Genomic DNA, 22,430 nt, shown 5'->3' with positions numbered 1-22,430 from the left:
ACAAGTTATCTTTTTTTCCTTCTTTTTAACTGTGGTAAATTACACAAACCATTTTTCATCTTTACCATTATTATGTGGTTCAGTGGTGTTAATGTTGCACAACAATGTGAATATGTTTATCTCCAGAATTCTTTTCATCTCGCAAAACTAAAACTTATTACCCATTAAACGATTCTCCGTTCTCTACCCACCCCGCACCTGGCAACAACCATTCATTCTATTTTATGTTTCTATTGTTTTGGTTACTTCAGGTACTTCTTATAAGTGGAATGATACAGTATTTGTCTTTTCGTGACTCGTTTATTTTACTTAACATAATGTCTTTAAGGTTCATCTGTGTTATAGCATCTGTCAGAACTTCCTTTATAAGGCTGAATAATAGTCTATCATATGTATATATTTGTGTGTACACACACACACACATTTTGTTTATCCGTTTACCTACTGATGGAAACTTGGGTTGCTTCCACCTTTTGGCTATTGTGAATAATGCTGCTATGAACATTGGTGTACAGCTATCTATTCAAGATACTGCTTTTAATTCTTTTAAGTATATACTCAGAAGTGGAGTTACTGAGTTATATTAATATTTTGAGGGACTGCCATATTGTTTTCAGTAGCAGCTGCATCATTTTACATTTCCACAACCAGTGCACAAGGATTCCAGTTTCTCCACATCTTTGCCAATATTTGTTACTTCTTGATTTTATGATAGTAGCCATCCCTGTGGCTGTGAAGTGGTATCTCATTTGTGGCTTTGATTTGCATTTCCCTAATGATTAGTGATGTTGAGCATCTCTTCATATGCTTGTTGGCCATTTGTCTATCTTCTTTGGATAAATGTCTATTTGCCAATTTTAAGTCAGGTTTTTTGTTGAGCTGTAGGTGTTCTTTATATATTTTGGGAATTAACCTCTTATCAGATAAATGATTTACAGATATTTTCTCCTATTTCTTAGATTGCCTTTTCGCTCTTGATTGTCCTTTGATGTACACTTTTTAATTTTGATAATTTACTTTTATTTTAGTTTCCTGTGCTTTTGGTGTCATAGCCAAGAAATTATTGCCAGAGCCAGTGTCATGGAGATTTTTCCGTATTTTCTTCTGATTCCTAGTAAACACATAAAATTGAAAAAATTTGAGTTGTTAGATTATTAAACTTATTTTTTTACTTTGGTGACCTCCTAAGGCTTTCTGCAGTATTGTACTTATCTTCCTTAAGCTATTCTTTTATAGAAGTTACAATTCTGTTTAAAATATCTGTGTTGGCCATGGGTGTTGTATGAAAAGCAAAAAGAGAACAGGTAGTCTCAATAAGAGAGAAGGGCCAGCATTCCCTGTTTTCCTCATACTGTTCGTGTAGAGGCCGTGGTGGTGGAAAAATTCCTGGCTGGTATTCAGTTTTTTATTCTAATCCAGATTCTGCCGTATATTGGATCTGAGACAAGGAAGTTATCGAGTCTCTTTGGATCTCTTCTTCATCTGTAATGCTTACTTATAGGGTTATTATAGGATTAAATGAGACAGTATATTTAGTCAGTAAATGTTCTTATCGCCTACATTGTGATTGGCAAGGAGATGCATATACAATGTATGTACAAAACTGTAAAATCTACATAATATTAAGACAGTTGCTTAAGTCATTTGGTTTTCAAAGTGGCGGAGTTACACAGGTATATTTGCAAAAGAAAATCGATCAAGCTGAACACTTATAAACTGTATACCTTCTAGCATGTATGTTATACTTTAATAAAAAGTTTACACTAAAAATATGTGTATAGGAAAAAATATATTTTAATGTTAACAGAAGTTATTTCTATATAATAGGTTTATGGTGGCTGTTTTCTTTTTCCTTTATACATTTTTGTATTTTCTAAAGTGATGATGCGTTTTATAAATTCTTTGAAGTTTAAAAGGTAATTTAATAGTGAAATTTTTATAAATTTCATCAAGTGCCTGAAATTTGCTTTATTGACTTCATTGGGGAATGAGAGCATGAAGCAGATGAGGGTGGGGATGGAACAAGGTAATTGTTGAAGGTGGGTAGTGGGACATGGGGATTCATATTCTCTACTTTTGAATGTTTGGAATTTTTCATAATAAAGTTTTTAAAAGCTGTTTAAAGAGTGCATTGTGAAGTGGGAGACTTAATGAAGACTCAGGTACAAGATGACTTTGTTTTTTCTGAGGGCAATAATTTTTGGAGAACAAAAATTTGTCACCTGCTACTGGAGCATGCATACATAATATTTCGTAGTTATGGGCTTTTTTTTTCTGTGCTTACTGGCTTTTGCATCGTTAGCCAAGCTATTCAGTTATAGAATATACATGAAATGTCATTTGTTCCCTACTCTGTTACAAATCCTTCATTCCAGTTAGGTTATGTGTCATTTTTGATTTTAAAACAATTTTATCGAGGCATATTTTACATGTCATATCTATTAACTGTTAATCCCCATCCCTACAATGGCAACTTCTTATCTACTTTCTATAGATTGGCCTTTTCAGGACGTTCCGATATAGATTGGATCGTACAGTATATAGTTCTTGTGTATAATAATTTTCTTAGCATAATGTTTTTGAGTTTTATCTGTGTTCTACCATTTATGAATATTTAGTCCTGTTTTGTTGCTGAACAGCATTCCATTGTATGGCATTGATGTTGTGTTTATCCATTCATCTATTGGTGTACATTTATAGATTGTTTCCAATTTTTGGTCATTATGAATAATGCTGCTTTCAGCATTTACGTGCAGGTCTTTGTGTGGATATGTTTTCATTTCTTTCTATAGGTACCTAAGAATGCAATTGCTGGGTTATATGGCAAATTTGTTTAACTTTTTAAGAAATTGCCAACTCTTTTCTGCAGTGGCTACAGCATTTTACTTCCTTTCAGCAGCCACGTGTAAGGGTTCCCATTTCTCCCTATCCTCAACAACATTTGATGCTGTTGATCTCCGTAATGTATAATACCCATTCTAGGGCTGTGAAGTGGCATCTCTCGTTGCAGTTTTGATTTGCTTTTCTCTAGGCTAATGATGTTGAGCATCTTTTCGTGTGCCTGTTAGCCACTCGTATCTTGTTTGGAATGTCTATTTGAATCTCTTGCCCCATTTTTTGATTGGGGTTTTGTCTTCTCATTTATTGAGGGGTATATATCTTTTCTGACAACAACACCCCATGTGCATTCAGCTCTTCTCTCCTGCTGTTTGTCATTACCTTGCACTTTATTTTTCAGTACCTTGTACTTCCCTAAATTATTTTTGTCCTTCAAAATTTAGCTCCGATACCACTTTCTTTGTAGGGCTTTCCTGATGATGTATTACTTAATACTTCCCATTCTGTCATTCTTATACTAATTATATTTTCTTCCTTGAAATTTAGTGTTTAATTATTTTAAAAAGTAGAGAGATCTTGACATTGGTGGACTTAAAATTTGCAGTTTGGACTTTTGAGCTTCTGATATGAATATAGTAATTTATAATTTTTATAAGGCATGGATTTGAATCAAGTGTGTACTACTTTTCAAAGCTGGCCTGAGGAATTGAGTCACTTGGCTAACAATTGAGGTTAGCCACTGCCTAGGAACATGTCAGCTTTGTTTTCTCTTTGTGAGGCAAATTATTTGCCTTAGACATGTTTATGAACTTTATAATTCTTTAAGGCCTGAAAATACCAGTGGCCTGAAAATATCTTGGATTTTAAAAATTATTTTCATATATAGCTTATGTCCTCTATTTTTTGATCGTTTATTCATTCAACAGCCATTTATTGAGTGTCTACTATCAGTCTAGTGATGCAATTTTAATAACATTGACCCTATTACTAAGTGTGCGACCTTGGGTGTGTCACTTAGATATATTTTCTCATGTATATAGTCAGGACAATAATGGCATTGATCTCAAAGTTGCTGGAGTATCTAATAAGATATTTTAAAGCATCCACAGTAGTACCTGGCACTTGGTAACTGCCCAGTAAATATTAGATTTTATTATGTGCAACTTATGATATGCATTGGTCCATGAAACTGATATAGTCTCTTTTCTTACGTAGTTTATAATCTGGTAGGAAATGCAGAACAAATAATTAGATATATGAACAGTGCACCTAAGGAGAAATGAAGTGCACTATTGAATTGTGTAGCTGGGGACCTAACCTAGACTATATGTGTGTGTGTGTGGTGAGGTGGATGGCAGGGATTCTGTATGTCTGTATTTCTCTGTGCTACCTCACAGGGGCAATGATAGTTAATTGAGGGAATAGAGATTGAGGAACTCTGGCTCAAAACTAATAGATATATTGAAGCCAGTTTCTACAATGAAATTATTCTTTTGGACAATAGAGCTGTATTAAAGCCTGACAATATTCATGTGTATAACTTACTTGTTTTATCTCGCTTTTGAAAATTATGCTACAAGAAGCGTGGTATCAATATGCAAGTTTGTTCATTTAAGAGATACAAAAATATGTTTTCAAACTCTAGAATGTATTTTGGAGGGACAGAATAAAGCATTTGACTTTCTACCTTAGTATTGCAACTTTGTTAAGTGTCAAGCCTCATGAAAAGGTGAACTTGATGGTGTCCTGGAGATTATAATTGTGGGTAAGTGCGAGCGGTGTGTGTGTTTAATAAGTTTTGACGTACAATTTTGAGAAATGCAAATTTGGTATTTTCATATGTGTTTGTGATAGTCCAAATCTTGATTAAAAATCATTCTTCAGGGTCTGTGGTTTAATCACTTGTATGCTGAACTGTAAGAAAATTTGATGTTTAACTTCAAAATGTTCAATGCTGCATCTATTACTTATTTCTTATACTTTTTTAATAAAAATGTATAAATATAAAAATTTGCTGGTCTATACTTTTGAGATTCTTTAGAAAGATAATTTTATTTATGTGCATAATTACTGATAGCACCTTCCGATAAAATATAAATGTACTAATAATATAAGAAGTCTTTCCATTTGTGACTGTTAGAAGCATAACTTATAGACTGGAAACATTACTGGAAACTTTTCTATAATTTAAATGTTTAGAGGTCAAATCATTTTCATTTTAAAATTAGAGCTTTTATAGGGAAAAATAGACTCTAAAATATTATTTCTACATTTTTTACTGGGATTTTTATATCTTAAAGAAATATTGAAATTTGAAAGTAATATTGATATAGAGATAATAGATAAATAGCTCCCAGCCTTTAATATTGAACCAAACATAAAAATATTCAGGAAGATCTTTATTGCCTTTTTTTTCTTAATTTCTCAATTTCTCAAAATAATTAAAATGTACTGATATGAAATTCAAAAAGTACAAAAAGATATGTGAAGGATGAAAAATAAGTTTTCTTGTTACCTGTTCACTTACATTTTTTCCCTTTAGGCTAACACTATTACTGTTTCTAGCAAATTCTTTCAGAGAGGTTTCATGCATTTACAAATAAATATGTATGCATGTATATCATTTAAAAAATTTCCCTATGTGCTTACTTTAAGTGGAGGCTTTGACTTGACTGTACCTCTATCTCAAATTTAAGTTCTTTCAATATTCCAAACCTTTAGCTATTCTAAAAGGCTCTTACTTGTAATTGGAAAGAACTATACATTTGTGAAATGTTTTCATCAAGCCAGGTTTGGATGGTTGCTTATTGGATATTTATCATATTGTTGTTTGTACTTTTTCATATTTAAGACTTTTCTCTAAAAACAAAAAATGGTTAAATTCAGCCCCAAATCAAGTACTTAAAACACCTCTTTGATGCTCCTAATATTCTTATGAAGCAGACAATTGGATACTATTATCTCCATTAGAAAAATCTGTTAACTGAGTTTTAGAAAGTTCATACAGCAGCAAACCTGGGGGTTTGACTCATTTGGGGGCCTTTAACTCTGCTTTCTACTGTGTTGCTTGTGCATTCAAGCCTGAAATAGAACCGAGGGCACTGACTTTATAGTGCAGTATTCTTTCCATGACTCTGTAGCTGCTGCTTCTCTATATCTTACATTGAGCAGAATCTGTTTACTTACCAGTAGGAGTTAACACTTAGAACAGTAACTCCATTCTTGTTGATTTTCACTGTAGTCACTGCAGATTGTTGATAATGAATAGCCAGTGCCTTCTTTTCCATCTAAATATTAAGTTCTATTAAAAGATCATTTTCATGATTCATTATTTCTTTAAATGCTTATTTTCACTTAGTTTTCCTTATATTTGATTTACCTATATTTAATTCTTTAGTAGTATTAGGCAGGCACGTGGTCAGAATTCTGTTGAGGTTTTTTACTTATTTTATTTAAAATAGTTTATACATAAAAGTCCTGAATAGAAGAGAAAATTATCTACTTGAAACAGTCACTATTCAAATCACATTTCTCGTTTTGGTTTTCAAAACAGCAGTATTCTTTGTTTCCGAATTAATAGGCAGCACAGTGGGTTTCTTTTTTGTTAGAACTTTTATGAGCACGTGGGGAAACTAATTACAAAACATCATTTTAAAATTAATATTCTTTTAAATTAATAAGTCTGGAAATTCAGCCATTTGATTTAGGATTGTTTCTTACTAAAATTACACTTAAATCATTTCATACCTGCCTTGTCATCATCAGTAAATCACTTCAAGTTCTTTAATCTGTAAAATGGGCATGTCATTATATCTGCTATTCTAAGACTTGATAAGATGTATGTAAAACTATTTCGTGCAGTGCTTCACAAATAAGAGATATTTTTGTTGTCTATTAGACTTGTTCCTATTTATGTGATTTTGGTGAGCTCCTTAACAATTTTTATTGTCTTAGAAAATATTTGTCAAGGATCTCAATATTGATATACTAAACATTCAAGAAACAGTTTCAGTCCATTAAAATTTTTTATTCCTAGCTTTAAGTATTTTTCATGGAAAAATTATTTAACACGTTAAAGAACTTAAATTACACATTATCTTTGGCCAGAGGTCAACGTTTAAGTTGAAAAGTTGCACAGTGCCTTTCTCTTACAAGTAATTAAAAGAATTTTTAATGTAAAATTGGAAATCCTAGATTTGAGTTATTCATAACTGCCTGTCGTTCCTATGTCAAATTTTCATATGAATGCAGTCATTCCTTGTTTGTTGGCTTTTAGTTGTTTTATGGTAGAAACTTCACTTTTCACCTCTATTCTGAAAGTTCCACTGATACCCAAACTGTTGAGGGCAGTAACAACAGAATGATTGTATTCAGAGTTTTGCACTGCTTTTTGACACATATCCTAGAACCATATTATAAAATGAGGATCTGCTGGCTTTGGGGGAGCAGGAATATGGGCTTTTGAGTAAAATCTATTCTTCTCCCTTTCATATTTCAGAAATAGCCAGGCCAATTTAGACTTGACTATGACAAGAAAACATTTATTTGAAATTCAGCAGGAAAATTGGTACTCGAAAGGACTGCTCAACTTCTTCCATCATACATGCTTGTGGTTTTATTTTCATTTATTTATTTTTGGCTTAGTAAAAAATTAATCAGCACTGTGTTTGCCAGTAATGTTGGAAGTAATGGATTCTACCAAAAGTGCATATAAAGTACATTCACTTGAGGGAAAATTTTCATAGTTTAGTTTATGGTGCTTATTTCCTTGTAGAGAATGCTGTAAAGTAAAATTGATTTTAGCTCAGGGGAAAGCGGTTACAAATACATAATTAATAAACTTTCTAAACATGTAAAATAATACTAAGTATTACATTAGTAACTGACAATTTTTTTTTTACTGTATACCATGGAGATAAATAAAACCTTACAGCATACAAATATTAAATTAACCTTCACCCTAGTGTTGAAGCATGTGTTATTTTACATTACATTACACCTACCTTTTCCAAAATTTTTGAAGTTTTTAAGAATATAAGAACTTACATACTTTCATCAGCTCTCAATCATTTTAGTACCTGGGGACATTCCTTAATTCACGTTAGTGAATATTCACTGTACAGGTAACTCATAGTTGATCCCACTTTAATATTTGTTCCCACTGCATCTTTTTGCTTCCATTAAATAAGAGAAGGGAAGTAGAGGCAGTGACAGCGGCAGCATAAGGAAAAGTTACATGTTTTGGAGGTGTTTATCTGGGCACTAAAATGTAACTTAAAATTGTATTTTGTTTTAAATTGAATTTCTACTTCAGTAGAAATAAGTTGTTTATGCTTTAGTCATAATTTTGCAAACTAATTTTGCAGAGGACCTCCACATTTTGAGGCTGATAAGTATGTTATAGGGGGGGTTGGTTTGGGAAACAAGTCCTAGCTGCATTATATTAAGCACTATACCTCTTAACCATCTGGGTTCCTCATCCAAATTCTCAGTACATTAGAACTTTCCATGTTCCTGGCAGTGCTTGTATGCTTTTCAGTTAGCCCTCTCCCCCATTGGCCAGTGAGTTACTTCAAAACCCAATCTCCTTAATCCCTTTTAACTCTTTCTGTTCCAGTTATCTGTTGCTGTATAATAAACCACATATGAGTATGTGGTGTAACAGTGACAATTTTTTGATGCTTACAGACTTTCTGTCCATCAGGAATTCGGACAGCGCATGTTGCTGCTCCACAGTGGCCAAGGCCGCAGCTGGGAAGACTCCTGACTGGGGGAAATGTGAATGGCTGGGGCTGGAATCCTCTCTGGAGGCCTCTTCAATCACATGTCTGGCGCCTGGGCCATGATGACTTGAAAGCTGGGCTCAGCTGGGATTGTTGACCACTACTAACATGTGACCTCCCTGTGGCTTGTGCTTCTCACATCAGGGCCATTGGGTCCCGAGAGTGGGTGTCTGGAGACCTAGCATTCCAGGAGAATCAGGCAGGAGTTCCTTGTCCCTTTCTGGCTTAACCTTGGCAGTTGTCCACTGTCACTTCCACTGCATTCTCTTGGTTATGATGAATCTCTGAGGACAGCCCGGATTCAAGAGAAGGAGAATTAGATTCTATCTTTTCGTGGAGTTTTGGCAGGGTCACTTTACAGAAGGACACGTGGGATGGGAGATGACCATTTTAGAAAATAAAGTCTGCTACACTGTGTCGCAGTCTTCAAATTTATATATGTCTTAGTATCTGTGACTAGTGCCACTTGAACATCCCAGTCACTTAAAATAAATCGTGGCCAAAACTTACCTCTTCTTAACACCTTGCCTTCCCACCCTACCTTTGCACAGTGAAAAACTACGTTTTGTGTCTACGTTAGTGGTACCTCCGTTATCCAGTTATTCAAGCCAGATTTTCTCTTGCTAGCACCCTCTCCCCTTCCCCTAGATATATGAGCATTTTCATTCTTTTCCCTCCCAGATATCCATGGAATTTATATTTACTTATCCCTATTGTCACAGCTTTAGTCAAGTCATGATCTCCTCCTTTGATTACTATAACATTCTATTTAACTCCTGTATTTTTATTTAATCTTTAACTATATGAAATGCTATTCTAGAGTCACATGATTGGATTTGAAAAAATAAACCTAGCAGAATATATACATCCAGAGGAATGTTATTTTTCAAAGTAATCCCTTACATTTATACAACATTTTATAAATGTTGAGTTGAAAATTTCTTTCACATGTATAGTTGTAATTGATCTAAATCGCTGTTCTTCATCAATCCTATATCATCTTTATAGTTTAGGTTACAAGCTTCTTTGAGAATCTAATGAGAGTTGTGTTGTTTTTCTAGACTATTGCTTGCACGAACACAGTTTGAGCTGGTTCACAGAAGCACTGAAGTTAACTTTTGTAGTCACATGCCATTCTTCACACTTGGCTCCAAGCCACTTGTGATTAGTTGGTAGTTAGAATATGATTCCTTTTTCTAGAGTGTTTTTTCCTGCTGTGAAAGTATTCATTTAATAGAAGGAAGTGGTCAGAAAAGAACCGCAAACAGTGAATTCCACAAATATTTTGAATACTGATAGCATAGCCTCCCATAGTTACTGTTTTGAAGGAGATAACACTTAGGATCTGTAAATTCTAAAATGTTTATTGGAAACTGTTCATTTGACTTTAAGGTCCTAGATTTCCAGTTAAGTTTGCACTGGGTAAATGCTGTTGCTCTGCAAACTATAATATAAAACAAAATGATGTCATGCGGGAGATGAATCATCCATAGGATGTAGATAACAGAATTTGTTGAATCTGTGTATTTGAAGTTTATATCTGTACCATCAGTGGGAGAAAAGAAAGCTGCTAAGCAAGTTGATAGTAAAAATAATGAGGGAATATTTACTGTGCTGAGGAAATCAGGTATATAACTTACGTACAATCAGTTATTTTTTAAAAATCATTCTTTCTCTGTTTATTAACAAGTCCTGTGCCTTATCAACTATGTTGACTTATTTCTAGTTATTTAATGTACTTGAAAGGAATAAAATGTGTTTCTTTTGAAAATATTTTAAAATCTTAACAGTGACCCATTTTCTCCAATTTTAATCTTTCTTTCTCTATATAATATAGTAGTTGTGTTTCTAAGACTAAAAAAAAAATTTTTTTTAAATAGTTTTGAAGGGATAGGGGAAGTTAATGACCAGAGAAAATAATTTCTGAGTTTCAATAATAGTTTTTTTCCAGGGCTATGACTATACAGTTAAAAAACCTACATATCCTGAAATCCAGCATCTGATTTTTATCTTCAGTTCGGGAGTGATGTCTTTTCTTATCCCATTCAGTATTGTATATTTGCATTGTCTAGTGTTTCCAAAGCAATATCAAAAATATTTTGCTGTTTATAATTATCCTTGTTATGATTCTAACTTTAACAGAAAAGTATTTCCCAATTAAGCACTATGGTTTTTAGTTTGAATATGCTGCTTCTTAATTTGAAACTTTAATTATTTCTTCTTCTGAGTTTTTTTTTTTAATAATTAAGAATTAATTCTTGATTCTACTGTTTGAAGGCCAACCTGAAGCAAACTATTTTTAAGTCTTAACTCATTAAATAGGCAGTTTTCTTAAAGACTGTGTTACTGGTCATTCATTACATGTTAAGAAAACTGAGAGGGAATTCCTTCCTATTACAGGCTCAAGAAGTACAACAAATGGTATGGACAGTTGCTAAAACCCAACTGTCTTCCCCCTGTTTCTTTTAACCATTTAATGGCAGTGATTCTTAAACTTGTTTGTAGTGTATCAGAATCCGCTTGAAGCCTTGTTAAAACACAGATTGAGGGGGACTCTACACTCAGTTTCTGATTACGTCTAGTGTGGGGCCTGGTGATGCTGCTGCTGCTGGTCCTCGGGCCACAGTTCTATAATAATTTTACCCTGATAATTGTACAATGACATTTTCAGTTCAATTGCATCATTTAATAGAAGATTGCTTAAATATAGCACAATGTGTAGCGTGTAATACACTACTTTAAGACTAGAGAAACTAGTTTCTGGATCACTGCTTACCAGCTGTCTGACCTTGAAGTCATTATTTAATCTGATGCATACTCATCTGTAAAATGAGGAATTGTCCTTTGAGGATAAAATTAGCTAGTATATGGGAAAGTTTTAAACTGTGTTGCTGCACAAACATAAAGTAATATTGCATATACTGTAAACATTTCAACTTGTGTTAAAATACTGTGCTTTATAATATTGTGACTTGCAGTATTTTGATACTTATTCACTCTACCTTCCTCCCTTTGCCCCTTGTCCTTTTAATCTGGATTACTTTTAGTGATAGTGTCATTTTGTTTACGTGGCCTTGAATGACTTTAAAAGGAAATATATTAAAATGAATACAGGCAGTCTTCATGGGACTATAAAAATGTAAGCATTTTGTGGGACCATAAAGATAACTCTGTAAGCTAAAAACATGCTAGCTATGTTAATCAGTGGGAAAAACTGTGATTGTTCTGTAATCTTTGAAGATTTTGTTGAAACATTAAAAATTCTTTTACTGTGGGCTATAAATGAAAAACTAGTAAAACTCAGTGAGTTAGGGGTAATTTAAAACATCTCAATAAATAAATTATATAGTTTTATCAGAATTAGCAAAGAAACATTACATTCAATATAGCTTGTGTTGGATATGTTTTATTAGACTATTTAAATATGGATTTGTAAAAAATAATGGAATCATAGAATAAAATGGTTCACAGAGTCTATAGGATTCTTTGAGCCTAGTGTTTTAGAGCAAAGGTCAGCAAACCTTTTCTGTAAAGGGCTTTGAGGACAAGAGGAAAAATCAAGGATATTATGTAGGTAATTACATACCAATTTTTATTATGAAATTCAAAGTAATAGAGTATAAATTTTGTAATTCCGGTCTACTGGAATTCTTTTAGGGAGAATAACATTACTTTTCATTGGGCATCGAAGTTGGTGTTCCTTATCAAACTGATTGCAAATATTCAGCTGTAAAACTGTTCTGAAACTCATGGGCTATACAGAAAGAAGTGGTGGACTGGCTTTGGCACGTCAGTTATAGATAATGCATGTTTTAGAATACAGGCATACCTCATTTTATTGTGCTTAGCGTTATTGTGCTTCACAGATGTTATGTTTTTAAAACTTGAAGGCAAGGCCCTCCACCAGCAAAAAAGATTATGACTCGCCATGTTGCGATACTCGCTTGGTGGTGGTGTTGGTCTGGTCACAAACCTCCAGTGTCCCCAAGGTCGCTTGTGTAAGGGACCTTTGCAGTAGTCTAGTAAATGAAGTGAAGATTGTTTTTCAGGGTCTCAAGTTATTTGGTGACAGGTGGTGTCAAAACACAGTGTTCTTTAAAATGTTATTACTACCTCTGATATTCTTAACTAATATATTATTTACTTAACCAGAATACCCTATTCTCTGTTTTATAAATGGAAAATCACCTTATACAAAAACCACCACCTCTACCCTTCCCCTACCTCACATCTTTTTTTCTGCCTTACCTGACTTTTAGCAGTACCCCAGCTTCTTAAATAACAATAATATTTTAAAATGAAAAATACTGTTTTAAAATTTCTTGAAGATTTGTGACAGTTAATAAATATACCATTTGCCCCTCACCCACCCATACTGTATTTTTAAGTGATGTAAATTATTTTAATTACATGTATTGGTGAACTATACAATTTTAGCAGTCTTGTACAGATCTTAAATATCAGACATAGTGAATTTTTAAGTAATATTTTAAATGCCTGAAGATACTATTTTTACATTATTCCCCTTCCACTCATTTTACTACCATGGATAAAATGGAAAGAGGTTGGGTCCACAGAGAAATAGACTGAAATCCCAACATCAAGTGCTTGGCACAGAGTAAGTAATAAATTGTATATCTATGACAAATTGTATATTTGTAATTTGACAGAGTCACTTTATAAAGGGCTTAATATAGTCTGGTATGTGGAAGGTGCTTAGTGCATGATAGCTTTTAATAGTTATTAAATTTATAGGCTAGTTATTTATAATACCCAAGCTTAACACATTTTTCTCAGTATTCATAGAGATCAGTTTGAACAGTTGCTTGCCTTATATAACTTAAAATATGGAGCTAGAAATAAATAATATAGTACCATCTGAATTAACAGAAATGTTCAGTAGAGATCTTGTGCCACTTATGTAGTATATGGTTAAAAAGCCAGTTCTGAAGTTAGACTACCTGGTGAAACCTGATTAGCCACACACCCAAGCCATGCAGCCCTTGAGCAATTCAACCTCCATATACCTCAATTTCCTAATCTTTAAAATGAAGATGTGATAGTACAGGCCTCATAGGGTTGTTATGAGGCTTAAATACGTTAGTATGTGTAAAATGTAATCATGCTTGGTATATAATAAGTCCTCAACAGCTGTTGGTTTTAGTGTTATAGGTTGGATTTATCTAATTCACCTCATTTCTTATCAGCAGTAAAGAGACGATTTCCCATTAAATTAGACATGTGTATTTTACAGTGTCTTGTATATCAGTACTTATATACATGGTCAGCAAGTTAGTTCTGGCCTGGTAATCTCGAGATAGTCGCAAGAGTGGTGCACTGAGTATCCCCCCCCCCAACATGTGCCTTATGTTTTGTGACCTGAATACCAGCATACATAATATTCTGTTCTTAGTATTAATACTTCTGGTTAATGTAAATAGTTACTTGACCCCCCCCCAAAAAAAATTGCTTTAAGGAAATGCTTTGGGAATTAGTAATCCACAATTGTACCTATTTTCATTGTTAATATATATTCTTCATGTAGTCTTATAAAATTATATGTTTGTCTACATTAATATATTTAGCTGCAACAGAATTTTAGTACCTGATATTTTTTGAACTTGCATGTTTCTCAATTTGTTACAGATGTTACAAATTAGTTTATGAAATCTGTAATCAAATTAATGATCTTTCTCTTGTCAAGTTTTCTAACGTATGCTTTTTTCCCCTCCAGAGGAAATAAAAGTGGAAACTGAAAAACAGAGGTTAGTGGGGTGTCTTTTCTTTAGTAAAAATAATTTTTAAACTTGTCATTCTTGGCCAAGATAATAATACAGTCATCTGTACTTTAGTGTAGCAAGTTTTCTGCATGTGATCTTTATAATCAGTTTTTTTAAATAGTATTTAAAATAGTATTTAAGAACTATAATTGTAAGCATATACTTATAAATACAAAAGATCTCATAAAAGAACATATAAAGGAATTTCTGAAATACTGTAACATACTTTAAAGTCTTTGCTTAGATTTTGATTAATATTTAGAAAGATTGCTAAATGTTTATTTAGTAATCTAATTTACATAAATAGTTTAAGTTTTTGATTTCCTTGCATTTAGTCACAGCTCTGGCCACTAGTTTTTGACCTGTAGCAAATCACTTAACTTCTTGTGAAATAAGGGAAGATGAAAATTGGTTTAGCAAGGTTCCTTTTAGAATGGAAATGCTGAGTTTTTATATGAGTTTATCATCAACATGATAAATGTGGCATTCTAATCAGACTCTTCTTTTTCCTTTAGTCCTCCTCATGGAGAAGCAAAAGCTGGATCAAGCACCCTTCCACCAGTGAAATCAAAGACAAATTTTATTGAAGCAGACAAGTACTTCTTACCCTTCGAATTGGCATGCCAATCCAAATGTCCCCGCATAGTTAGTACATCTCTAGATTGTTTACAGGTGTGTATAAAATGGTGTTAGCTGAAAACCGTCCAGTTTGAATGTGTTTCTTAACCATTACCCACCATTGATTGAGACATTTTCCAGGAAAGCCTTTAATAATCTTTTTGGTAAGAAACTAAATGGTTGCTTGTATCCAACACGAGACAATAATAGTTGTAAAAAATAGTTTTAGTTTAAAGGTAACAAAAATCATTAGTTAGCTTAGTGGATCACAAAATTGTTACTAAGGTTATCAATAATGAAAAGTGTTGATTTGCTCTTTTTCCATCAGTGAAATGCAAGAACCATATAACTTAACCTGCTGCTGATTTTACATACATCATTTGCAAATGATTTTACTGAATGCGTGCTATTTTATATAAAACAATAGGTTAATATTGGCAGCTTAATATTTATATTCACTGTTGGACTATAGCTCTGACTTTCATTTATGTCAGGAAAATTCCTAAACTCTCTCATCCTGTACATGGGTCCTTCTACATATTTGTAAGATAAACCTAATGAAGAGGTTCTTCTCTTTTCAGATGTTTTCACTATTTGGGAATTATATCTATTTAGCAATTCAAGGACTAGGAAAAGACCATATCTTTGTGATTTGTTTTTAAGATAAGTTAAGGATATGTTCATTTAATATGTGACCTTATTTTCCTTGAAAAATTAAAATTATACTAATTAAGGCCTTCTCTCCAGGGCTATATTGGTATGGTAATAAGTGAACAGATCCGTGATTTATTACAGCCAGTGTGTAGAAATTGGTTTTCTGCATATTCACAGATGTAATTTGGAAAGAGATTTTGCGTCATTTAAATGAGTTAGGATAGCTTTCACAAAAGCAGTATCAGTAACGTTTAGATAGAAAGCAGTAAGCTGTTCTGACTCATCAGAGACAAGTTCTAAGGCCTGGCTTTCTCAAAGTATTGCCTGATGGTTTTGTTGTAGTTATTGTTTTTGTGGTTATTACAGCATAAATAACATACTTATAGCTAATAAAGCTTTCTGCAGGAAAAGTTGGTAGAGCCTTGGCTTTGATTATACCTTAATGTTTTTATGAAAGAATTTTAATATATATTCGTTTGTACATTGTAATTTTAATGTGTATTTAGTTAGTATACCAATTAGTTTAACTAGGATCTTTATTTTCTTTCTCCATTTCAGAAACTTATAGCTTATGGGCACTTGACTGGCAATGCTCCAGATAGTACAACACCAGGCAAAAAACTGATTGATAGAATTATTGAAACCATCTGTGGTTGTTTCCAAGGTCCTCAGACAGACGAAGGAGTCCAGCTGCAGATTATAAAGGTGATGAGTTATTTAAGTGCCTTTGTTTAGAATCTGTTTTTAAAAACACAGTTTACTTTGAAGATATTTGGAAAGGTTATTTTATGTGCTTTCCAGCTCTCATAGGGGTCACTTGGGCACTTTTCAGACCCCATATCAGGGGATTTTGTTACCGAATGCCAAGAGTTCGTTAGAAGACGACTGTATTTCCAGATCTTTTATTTTGAAGATCCTACGTTAGGCTTGGCTTCCCGGAGTCTTCCAGAGTTTTTCAGTTTCTATCATGTTAACTGTGCATGTTGCATCTTTTGAGCTTTAAGGTCCCATCTCAAGGCCCCGTGACCCCTCCAGTTTCTTCTGTACTGCTGGACCCTTGTAGTCTGCCGGAGCCATGTGGACACTTGTGCACCAGCTGTCCTGATTCTGTTGCACCTGTTCACCTGCCGAACCTGCACAGCTAAACCCTGTCCTGGGTTTGTGCTGCAATATTCCTGGGTGACTAAACTCCTTTAAAGAAAAGTCACCCAGTTGTGTTTTCAGTCTTATTGTAAACATTCAACATGTGTGAATATAGCCCTTTCTGAGCCTTTCCATTTCATTGCTCTATTCACGTCATAAGTCATGTATCTTTAGACTGAAAAGGCTGTCCATTCAGTCTGGCCTGTCGTTTGCATTTTCATGTCAGTCATGGTTTATCTAGCATATACTCAGTGCTGACTCTGCATAGCCTCGTAAAACAAAAGGACAAAAGATTGACTTCTTGCTTTTGAGAAATTGCAAGTAAACCTAATGTAAGAAAATTAACATAAAGACATTCATTTTACTGGAGGATTCACCTTAGGATCATTTTAAATGCTTTATTCTAAAAACGCTTAAACATCTTCAACAATCACAATAGGATGTTTATTGAGTCCAGTCTATAAGAAAGATCTCAGAAAAATTTGGAAGCAAGTAAGACACAGTGTGTATCCTCCAAAGTTGCCAGTCTAGTTCGACAGATATATGAAGCATAGCTTTGCTCTGCTGTGATAGTCTTAATGTTATGCATTTTAATAAACTAAAATGATAAAAAAATGAAACGGGCTGAAACAATTGAACGGTTTTCTAGTGTTCTGGGTTTGCCACATTATTATGTGGCAACTATTGTGAGAATGAGGAAAACATAAAATATTTTAACAGTTGATGATACATTCAAGGCAGGTAGAAATTTTTGTTAGTGTACACTGAAACTTCTGTTAGTATATTCCTGAAAGTGGTAATGGTGTCTGAAAGTTTTCATTCTAATGTGAAGATACTCCTGTATTTTTGTGCTGAAACTACGGATGCAGAAAATTGCTTTGTCTTTTTTTCTTTTTAAGGCTTTACTTACAGCAGTAACATCTCAACACATAGAAATTCACGAAGGAACTGTACTGCAAGCTGTGAGAACATGTTACAATATCTATCTAGCAAGCAAAAATCTCATCAATCAGACAACAGCCAAAGCTACTCTTACTCAGATGCTAAATGTTATCTTTGCACGCATGGAAAACCAAGCTGTAAGTATTAAAAAGAGAGAGAGATTGTGGAGAACACCACAGGCATCAAATACAGAAAAGAGTTTACAGAAATTTATAATGAAATCTTTTGTGTCTGTAGAGAAGGATGTCTTTTATTTACAGTTCTACTTACTGGAGATCTGTGGTATTTTGTTTTAAGGTTTACTGACTTGTTTGACTTTGGATAAAATATATTTTTAGTTCACAAATAGAATTTGAATGATATTGATTGCCATCATTCTCATGGAAGTGTTTATGAATTGATATTTTTATTTCGCTCAAGCTTGGTAGATGAGTGTAATGTAGATATAAAACTACCTAATTTGATTTATTCTGGTATAAATTTATTTATTGAACCTTTAAAAAATAAACATCTATATTGATGAAATACATATTTGGGGGTAAGAGATCTGCTAGAGAATCATTTATTTTTCAAAATTGTCTAGGTCTTCATAATTTAAAACCAACTTCTAACTTTTTATTTTGAACTGATTTTAAACTTATAGAAAAGTTGCAAAAATATTACAGAGAGATCCCCTTTACTCTGCTTTTCTTAATGCCAGCATCTTACATAATCATTTTACAATGATCAGAAACTGGAATCAACACTGGTATTATATTAAGTCAATTACAGACCTTACTTGAATTTTACCTATTTTCCCATTGATGTCCCTTTTTCTGTTTTAACATCTGATCCGGTATCCCATTTTGCATTTGATATGCATTTAGTTGTTTTTGACAATTTCTCAGTCTTATCTTTCAGCACTTTGATGCTTTTGAAGGGCACAGATCAGTTATTTTGTTGCATGTTCCTCTCCATTTCTTTTGTCTGATGTTTTCTCATTATTAGAATGAGGTTGTCCATTTTTTGCGAAAATGTATCTGAAGTAGTGTTGTGTCCTTTTCAATACATCATGTCAGGAATGTATGATGTTGATATGTCTTATTACTGGTGATGTTAACCTTGATTACTTGGTTAAGTGGTATCTGCCAGATTTCTTCCACTGTAAAATTGCTAATTACTCTTTTGTAGTTAGGTATCTTAGAAGACCTACTTTAAAACTATGCAAATATCCCACTCCTCTACCCCCAGTTTAAGTATCCTTGAGTAGATCTTTTGGCAACAAGTTATTGCTGTGGTGTTTCCTTAATGGTGATTTTTTTGTTTCTCTCTCTCCTGTATTTATTAACCAAAATTATTTTTATCCTTTCCTATCTATTCAATTTTTTATTTATATCAACCTGTATTTATAGAGATTTTATTCTATTGTTTACAATCCTATACTATCACTATTTATTTTGTTGCCCAAATTATTCCAGCTTTGGCTTTGTGTCTTTTTGACAAGCTCCATCATTTTTTGAGTACCTCCTTACTTTCTGGAATCTGAAGATATTGCAGGCTCATTTTGAATTTTCTATCCTTCAGCCCCTGGGGTCAACCATTTCAACAGGGAGCCCTGACTCCTTTGATTGGAGAATGATGTTTAGAACCCAAAAACTGAGTGCTAGTTGTATTCATTGCTACTAGGATGCTATTCCTTCTAGGCCCTCTCAACAGATAGAGCTAGGAAATATATACCTGTATACTCACCCCACCTTCCTAGCCCCTACTCCTCACACACCTGTATGTGATTGTCTGTCTGTATATATTAAATACTATGTGTTCATACTGATAATTCCGATTCCAGTCCAACACTACAGGGTTCATCTCGGCCTCCCTTTATTTGTAACTACCTCTCTCTAAACAGTGAGAAATATGCTTTCATTTTCTATAATACATTATTTGTTCAGTCCTATTATACATACCGAATAGTTTTATAATTGCTAACCTATACCACTGTGAGAAATTTACTAAGTAGATTACAGCATTTATATTTAGTTCTTTTTGTTCTTAACCTTATGGTATCCACGCCGGATATTGTTTTCCAAAGTTACTTAGGTTAGTTCTTCACATTCTTGAATGGGATAATGTTATTCCTTACTTAATACAATTAAGTTCATTTATTACTACCTGTTTTCTATTTCAGTATCCCTCACAGCCTGGTTAGTTTTAATTGTGAATTTATTTTTCGAGTATGTTAAACATTGCCATATGAGTCAGAGCCACATAAAAGGTACACTTAAAGAAGTACCACTCCCTCCTCATTCTTGCCACTTTATTTCTCTCCCCTGCCCCCCCTTTTCCCACCCCTTGGATGTAGCTAGTCTCTTTTGTTTCTAGTTTATCTTTCTTGCATTTTTTTTTTAGCACAAATGAGTAGATAGATATATGGTTTCATGTATCACCTTTCTTACACAAAAGGTACTATACTGAATTAATTATCACTGCATGATAAATTACCCTAGCTGGGTGCTTGCGGCTTGGTTTCGCATGAGGTTGCAGTTGGCTGAGTGGATCACAGTGTCAGCTGGGGCTGCAGTCATTTAAAGCCTTTATTGGGTTACAGCAGGGGTCCCCAACCCCTGGGCCATGGACTGGTATTGGTCTGTGGAGGAACTGGGTTACACAGCAAGAGGTAAGTGGCAGGGGAGTGAGCAAAGCTTCATCTGTATTTGCATCCTCTCCCTAGTGCTGGCATCACAGCCTCAGCTCCACCTCAGATCATTGGGCATTGGATTCTCATGGGAGCACCGGTCCCTGGTGCCAAAATTTGGGATTTGCTGGGCTACGGAATAGCTTCTAAGCTCCTCATTTGGCTGTTGGTGAAAGGCCTCTTTTCACTGTTGGCCTGAAAGGCCCGAGTTTATCATCATGTGGGTCTCATAGGGCTGCCCACAATGTGGCAGCTGGCTTCTCCCAGGGTAGATGATCAGAGGGAGAGCGATAAGACAGAAGCTGCAGTGACTACCTTATGATCAAAAGTGGTCACCCAGATCACCCCCGGCACAGTGTGGCAGGGGACTCTAGTAGGAAGTGAAAAATTAAGAGGCAGAGATTGTTATTGGCCATCTGAAAGGCTGGCCCACCATATGTACTACAGATACTCTTTTGTACTTTGCTCTTTTCACTTAGCAGTATACCTTCAAAGCATTCCATATCAGTCCTTAGAGATCTTCCTCAATTTTTTTTTTTTTTTTTTTTACAGATGCATAGTACTCTAGGATATACTACAGTCTCTATTTGGTCTGTCTCCTGTGTATTAACACTGAATTATTTCTACTATTTTGCCTCCGCAAATAATAGTTTGCTGATTTTTTAAAGAAGTGAATGCAAATAATTTTATCACTTTCTACTGGCAGAAATAAAAGTTTTATGTGTTTGACTTGTTCAGGTTTTTATTACATACCTTGTACTTTCTTGGCACTGTTCTAGGACCCAGTTTTACACAGGGCTGGGCAAAACCAACTTGGCCACGACCTTCAAAGATCTTACATAGTGGGACGGAGAAAGGGAAGATGACCCTTAAACAGATTATCACACAAATAAATTCATAATTGTGATAAAGGCTGTGAACATATTTCATGTCATGAAAGATATAGCGTTTTGTCCTGTGGGTAGTTATAGAAAAGTAGGAAGTGAGGGGAGAGAAAATAAAAGAGATGCAGACTGATTTAACTTCCACAATAGAAAATGTTTAAAGGTGTTTTGTTTTGTTTTTTTTTCCATACAGTAATATTTCTTTTTCTTTCCCTAAGGATATTTCTAGAGATTTTACAACTCCGGAATAAGTAGAAAAAGCTAGAATTTGACACCTTGCTTGTCTGTGATTCCAAAGCCTATGCTTCCCCTACTAAACCGTGGTGCGGATTGGCCGAAGTTAGGTTAAGGATGAGATTGAATGGGAAGTCGTAGGTCCGTTGCTGTTACTTTGGAAATTGACTTTCTCATGAATGGGCTAGAGTATTGGTCTGAGAATTCTGTTCTGATTCCAGCTGTGCAGCTAGTCATCCCACCAGTTTCCTCATCTGTAAAATAAGGGATTTAGACCATGTAGACTACTACAGGGCTCTTTCTACCTTTTAGGCATTAAAATCTTTTCATTCAAATTTATTTTATAAATTCACGTAATTCTGGTATTTCCACATAACCTGGTATATTAGTGGGAAATATGAAATGTTCATATTTGACACTGTAAAATACTTATCTTTGTGGAAATTAATTCTGTGAGAATCATTTTTATTAGGTCCTGAGGACCAAAAGAGACATGTCTAAAAGCAGTAAAATGCTAAAAAATGATCCTGATTGTTACTGCTTTTACCATCTTATAAGTGAATCAGTTTTACAGGTAGTATTACATACATAATAATGACTGGTCTCCTAAAATAAAACCCTTAACATTTGTAGATTTTTTTTAAATTTTAATTCTTATTAGGTGACTGATTGGGCAGAGGCATTTAAGTACATTGCAGTTTTATTATTAAATGTAATTTTAATTTTGTAATTAAAAGACACAGGACAAGATGACATAAGAACATCCTACAGAAGGGTATACACTGAAAATTCCCTGCCTAACCCCTACCCCTTATAGGTAACCATTATTATTAGCTTCTTACATACCTATTTAGGCTTTGTATCTGTATGTATAAGTAAAAAG

General features: G+C 34.0%; 1 protein-coding gene across 2 annotated transcripts in view; it reads left to right on the top strand.

Moving 5' to 3' along the window:
• ARFGEF1 (ARF guanine nucleotide exchange factor 1) overlaps positions 1-22,430 on the top strand; it is a 99,161-nt gene that overhangs the window by 14,964 nt on the left and 61,767 nt on the right. For both annotated transcript variants that reach the window (XM_039841808.1, XM_039841809.1), the window contains exons 2-5: positions 14,356-14,386; positions 14,917-15,073; positions 16,232-16,378; positions 17,716-17,895. In XM_039841808.1, the coding sequence (XP_039697742.1) occupies positions 14,356-14,386; positions 14,917-15,073; positions 16,232-16,378; positions 17,716-17,895 (515 nt within the window). The remainder of the gene's footprint in view (positions 1-14,355; positions 14,387-14,916; positions 15,074-16,231; positions 16,379-17,715; positions 17,896-22,430) is intronic.

Source organism: Pteropus medius, unplaced genomic scaffold (assembly GCF_902729225.1).
Source record: "Pteropus medius unplaced genomic scaffold, Ma_sr-lr_union100, whole genome shotgun sequence".
NCBI lineage: Eukaryota > Metazoa > Chordata > Mammalia > Chiroptera > Pteropodidae > Pteropus > Pteropus medius.
This window is presented reverse-complemented; position numbering and strand designations above follow the sequence as displayed.